The sequence below is a fragment of the Phoca vitulina genome, unplaced genomic scaffold, assembly GCF_004348235.1.
Source record: "Phoca vitulina isolate PV1807 unplaced genomic scaffold, GSC_HSeal_1.0 scaffold116, whole genome shotgun sequence".
In the NCBI taxonomy this organism is placed as follows: domain Eukaryota; kingdom Metazoa; phylum Chordata; class Mammalia; order Carnivora; family Phocidae; genus Phoca; species Phoca vitulina.
The window spans coordinates 86,652-92,968 of NW_022589819.1; the positions used below are offsets into that span (position 1 = coordinate 86,652).

General features: G+C 46.4%; 1 protein-coding gene across 1 annotated transcript; it reads right to left on the bottom strand.

Annotated features, from left to right (window-relative positions):
* Positions 1-4,608: 4,608 nt before the first annotated feature.
* Positions 4,609-5,866, bottom strand: LOC116628242 (patr class I histocompatibility antigen, B-2 alpha chain-like). Its single transcript, XM_032398460.1, has 3 exons — positions 5,848-5,866; positions 5,117-5,719; positions 4,609-4,937 (listed from the first exon to the last, which is right to left on the bottom strand). Exons 1-3 carry the CDS (start codon positions 5,864-5,866, stop codon positions 4,609-4,611), a joined length of 951 nt encoding a protein of 316 aa, XP_032254351.1.
* Between the last annotated feature and the right edge of the window lie 451 nt (positions 5,867-6,317).

Here is a 6,317-nt window from a genome sequence, read left to right on the forward strand (position 1 = left end):
TTAAAAATGCTATTACTGAGATGCAGTCCCAAATGGAAGCCCTAAAAATGAGAATGAACAAGACAGAAGAGTGAGTCAGTCATATAGAAGACAAAATGATAAGAGAGTAAGGAAGCTGAAAATAAGAGAGAAAAAAAAAAAACAATTAGACCATGAAGGGAGACTTAGAGAACACAGCAATTCTATAAAGTGAAATAACATCCATAATATAATAGTCCCAGAAGGTGAGGAGGGGAAGAAAGGGGCAGAAGGCTTATTTGAACAAATTATAGTTGAGAACTTCCCTAATCTGGGGAAGTTCAAGTCCAGGAGGCACAGAGAACCCCCCTCAAAATCAATAAAAATAGGTCAACACCTTGACATACAATAGGGAAGCTTGCAAATTTCAAAGATAAAGAAAAAATCCTGAAAGCACCTCAGGACAAGAGGTCCTTAACCTATAAGGTTAGACACATAAGGCTGGCAGCGGACCTGTCCACAGAGACCTGGCAGGCCAGAAAGGACTTCGTGATATATTCAAGGTGCTAAATGGAGAAAAATACGCAGCCAAGAATACTTTATCCAGCAAGGCTGTCATGCAGAACAGAAGGAGAGATAAAGAGTGTCCAGGAAAAACAAAAACTAGAGGAATTTGTGAACACTAAACCAGCCATGCAAGAAATATTAAAGGGGATCCTTTGAGTGGAGGGAGAGCCCAAAAGTAACAAAGACCAGAGAGGAACAGAGACAATCTACAGGAACAGTGACTTTACAGGAAATACAATGGCACTAAATTCATATCTTTCACTAATTACTCTGAATGTAAATGGACTAAATGCTCCAATCAAAAGACATAGGGTATCAGAATGGATAAAATAACAAGACCTATGGATATACTGCTTACAAGAGACCCATTTTAGACCCAAAGACACCTCCAGATTGAAAGTGAGGGGCTGGAGAACCATTTATCATGCCAATGGACATCAAAAGAATGCTGGAGTAGCCATCCTTATATCAAACAAACCAGGTTTTAAACCAAAAATTAATGGAGAGATGAAGAAGGACACTATAGCATAATAGAAGTGTCTATCCAACAAGAAGATCTAACAATTGTAAATATTTATGCCCCTAACTTGGGAGCAGCCAAATGTATAAACCAATTAATAATAAAATTAAAGAAACTCATTGATAATAATACAATAATACTAGGGGACTTTAACACCCCACTCACAGCAATGGACAGCTCATCTAGGCAGAAAATCAACAAGGAAACAAGGGCTTTGGATGACACACTGCACCAGCTGGACGTCACAGATATATTCTATATATATCCTATATATATTCACAGATATATATAACCAGACAAAGACCCCATTTTAAAGGAGAATTATAGACCAATATCCCTGATGAACATGGATGCAAAAATTCTCACCAAGATACTAGCTAACAGGATCCAACTGTACATTAAAAGGATTTATTCCTGGACTGCAGGGGTGGTTCAACATCCGCAAATCAATCAGTGTGAGACACATTAATAAAGGACAAGAACCATACAATCCTCTCAATAGATGCACAAAAAGCATTTGACAAAATACAGTGTCCTTTCTTGATAAAAACTCTCTGCCATGTAGGGATCAAGGGAACATACCTCAATATCATAAAAGTCATATATGAAAGACCCACAGTGAATATCATCCACAACAGGGAAAAACTGAGAAGGTTTCCCCAAGGTCAGGAACACGGCAGTTATGTCCACTTTCACCACTGTTGTTCGACATAGTACTGTAAGTCCTAGCCTCAGCAATCAGACAACAAAAAGAAATAAAAGGCATCCAAATCAGCAAAAAAGTCGAACTCTCACTCCTTGCAGATGATATGATACTCTATGTCGAAAACCCAAAAGACTCCACCAAAAAATTGCTAGATCTGATACAGGAATTCAGCAAAGTGGCAGGATATAAAATCAATGCACAGAAGTCCGTTACATTTCTTACACTAACAATGAGGCAGAAGAAAGAGAAATCAAGGAATTAATCCCATTTACAATTGCACCAAAACCCCTGCAATACCTAGGAATAAACCTAACCAAAGAGGTAAAGGATCTGTACTCTGAAAACTATGGAACGTTTATGAAAGAAATTGAGGAAGACACAAAGAAATGGAAAAACGTTCCATGCTCATGGATTGGAAAAACAAATGTTAAAATGTCTATGCTACCTAGAGCAATTTACATATTCAATGCAATCCCCATCAAAATACCATCCACTTTTTTCACAGAAATGGAACAAATACTCCTAAAATTTGTATGGAACCAGAAAAGACCCCAAATAGCCAAAGGAATGTTGAAAAAGAAAACCAAAACTGGTGGCATCACAATTCCAGACTTCAAGCTATATTACAAAGCTGTAATCATGAAGACAGTATGGTACTGGCACAAAAACAGACACATAGATCAATGGAACAGAACTGAGAACCCAGAAATGGACCCTCAACAATATGTTCAACTAATATTCAACCAAGCAGTAAAGAATATCCACCATGGAAAAAGGACAGTCTCTTCAACAAATGGTGTTGGGAAAACTGGACAGTCATATGCAGAAGAATGAAACTGAACTACTTTCTTACACCATACACAAAGATAAACTCAAAATGGATGAAAGACCTAAATGTGAGACAGGAATCCATCAAAATCCTAGAGGAGAACACAGGCAGCAACCTCTTCGACCTCAGCCGCAGCAACTTCTTGCACACGTCTCCAAAGGCAAGGGAAACAAAAGGAAGAATGAACTACTGGGACTTCATCAAGATAAAAAGCTTTTGCACAGCAAAGGAAACAATCGACAAATTAAAAGGCAACCTACAGAATGGGAGAAGATATTTGCAAATGTCTTATCAGATAAAGGGCTAGTATCCAAAATCTATAAAGAACTTATCAACCTCAACACCCAAAAAACAAAAACTCCAGTCAAGAAATGGGCAGAAGACATGAATAGACATTTTTCCAAAGATATCCAGATGGCTAAAAGACACATGAAAAAATGCTCAACATCACTTGGCATCAGGGAAAAACAAATCAAAACCGCAATGAGATACCACCTCACACCTGTCAGAATGGCCAAGATTAACTATTCAGGAAACAACAGATGTTGGCGAGGATGCGGAGAAAGGGGAACCCTCTTACACTGTTGGTGGGAATGCAAGCTGGTGCAGCCACTCTGGAAAACAGTACGGAGGTTCCTCAAAAAGGTAGAAATAGAGCTACCCTACAACCCAGCAATTGCACTATTAGGTATTTATCCAAAGGATACCAACATAGTGATTTGAAGGGGCACATGCACCCCAATATTTATAGCAGCAATGTCCACAACAGCCAAACTATCGAAACAGCCCAGATGTTCATCAACAGATGAATGGATAAAGAAGAATGGATAAAGAAGAATATTCTACACAATGGAATATTACTCAGCCATCAAAAAGAATGAAATCTTTACAACAACATGGATGGAACTAGAGGGTATTATGCTAAGTGAAATAAGTCAGCAAAAGACAAATACCATGTGATTTCACTCATATGTGGGATTTAAGAAACAAAACAGATAAACATAGGGGAAGGAAAGGAAAAATAAAATAAGATGAAATCAGAGAGGGAGACAAACCATAAGAGACTCTTAAGTCTAGGAAACAAACAGTGTTGCTGGAGGGGAAGTGGGTGGAGGGAAGGGATAATTGGGTGATGGCATTAAGGAGGGCAGGTGATGTAGTGAGCACTGGGTGTTATATGCAATTGATGAATCATTAAATCTTATCTCTGAAACTAATAATACAGTATATGTTAAGTAAACTGAATTTAAATGTAAAAATTGGGCGCCTGGGTGGCTCAGTTGGTTAAGCAACTGCCTTCGGCTCAGGTCATGATCCTGGAGTCCTGGGATCGAGTCCCGCATCGGGCTCCCTGCTTGGCAGGGAGTCTGCTTCTCCCTCTGACCCTCCCCCCTCTCATGTGCTCTCTCTCTCTCTCTCTCTCAAATAAATAAATAAAATCTTTAAAAAAATAAAAATAAATGTAAAAATTTTAAAAAAAGGAAAGAAAATTCAGGAACTTTACATCTGTCTTGGTCCACTGAAGCAGCTCTCATGTGGCCATCTTGAGAATGAACAGGACAACTGGGGTGGGAAAAGAGAGCAATAACCCAGACACCAGCCTGAACACATAACCTCTTCTTGTTTGGAAAGTTCTAGAATTAGAGTGAGATGGCCCAGTGTAGAAGGCACGTTTCTGTGAGGAAAAAAAAGGAATTTCTGGTCCTAGCCTGCCTGGAGGCCAAGTGACTCAGAATAGGTAAAGTCAGACCCCAAACACATGGGGTATGGGACAGAGAACAAAGCCTAAGAAAATCCCCCAAGGTTCCCAATTGCACTGTGAGTCAAAGGGAAACGCTCATCAGTTATTTCATAAATGGTCTCCTCCTCCATCCCTGGAGAGACTGTAACCCTCAATGGTCCCTAGGAGAAAGGCAGACTCTTGGGGCCACTCCGGTACCAGGTCTGAAAACCCAGGCGGAGTTAGTCTGCAGACCCGACCCACGGGAGGGCCATATACTGGTATGGATCCCATTTCTTCCTATCCTCTTAGGAGGCCTCAGACTGAGGGGAAATCGTGGAAGCCTTGCGGCCCCTGGAACCTGCGCGCTGCAGCGTCTCCTTCCCGTTCTCCAGGTACCTGCCGAGCCACTGCACGCAGGTGCCCTCCAGGTAGTTCCTGAAGCGCTCTGCCCAACCGGCCGCCTCCCACTTGCGCCGGGTGATCTGCGCCGCCGTGTCCGCCGCGGTCCAGGAGCGCAGGTCCTCGTTCAGGGCGATGTAATCCGCGCCGTCGTAGGCGTACTGCTCGTACCCGCGGAGGAAGTTCCCGTCGGGCCCCACGTCGCAGGCAGACGTCCACTGGATGGTGTGAGACCCTGGCCCTGGCCCCGCCCCCGCGGTCAGCTCCGCCCCGAAGCCCGGGTCCCCGCCTCCGAACCCCAGGACTTAAAGCCAAAACTGAAAGGCGGGTAAAAGGCTCTTCCCGGGTGGGGAGACGGGGAGACGGGCGGGTCCCGCAGCCCCGTCCGTGGGGACCGGAGCCCGCGTCGCTCACCGGCCTCGCTCTGGTTGTAGTAGCCCCGCAGGGTGTGCAGGCTCACTCGGAAAGTCTGTGCGTGGTTCTTAGCCTTCCTGGTGTTTCGGTCCCAGTACTCCGGCCCCTCCTGCTCCATCCACGGCGCGAACTGCGTGTCGTCCACGTAGCCGACGGCGATGAAGCGGGGCCCCCCGCGGCCGGGCCGGGACACGGCGGTGTGGAAATACCTCATGGAGTGGGAGCCTGCGGGCGCGGAGGGGCTGAGACCCCGCGCGACTCTCCTCCCGGCGCGGGGCCGGGGCCCAGGGGGAGGCGGCCGGGAGGGCAGGGGGAGGGGCACCGAGGGCGGGAGAGCAGGGCGGAGGCGGGGCCGGGATCGGGGGCAGCGGAGAGGCTCCTCCCCGGGGGACCCGCTGGGCGGTCCCCTTGCTCCCCACGCAGAAGCCCTTTCCTCTCGCCCCAGCACTCGCCCGCCCAGGTCTTGGTCACGGCCAGGGTCCCCGACAGCAGCAGGAGGGTTCGGGGCATCACGACTCGCATCCCTGGGGTCTGGAGGAGCTAAGTCCCGGCGGGTCTGCGGTACGGACAGGCCGGGAACCGCGGTGAGGCTGGTTGGCTTTTCTAGAAACCGGACAATGGGAGTGCGAGCTGGGACTACGTCATGAGTATCCAGACGGGAGAACCTGACAGGTTGTGAGAGCGAGAAGAGAAACACGCAGAGTAAGGGACTGGGCTTCCCTGCCCCAGACGCTCCAGGCTCTCAGGCATGGGACTTCCAGAGCCAGGCCTTCCACTAGCCCCGGGCTTTGCCCTGATTCCTCTCCACCTGCACAGAGCGCTCTTTGTCTCACTGTCTCCCTGAGGCCTGGCCCAGGGTCTTTCTGCAAGAGACACCAGGGAGAGACACCAGGCTGGGATCAGCCCGCTTTTGTCCCTTTCCGTTCCTGGAATCCCTTGACTTGAGCTGAACTCCTATTCCTTACTTCTCCTCCCGACTCTTCTAAAAGAAAACTCACCCCCAAGAAACTGGATGCCAGAGAGTGAGCTCACCCTGGGAATGGAGATGAAGGAACGGGAATTTTCTCTTTAAGCCTGGAGTTTCGATCGAAAACCCCAGCTAGAGATTCTCATAGAGATCAGTTTCCTTTTTGTTAATTCACTACAGTGGTAGCATAATCTTGATAATCCCTGAACATCAGAATCTGATCCCTAAAGTGGT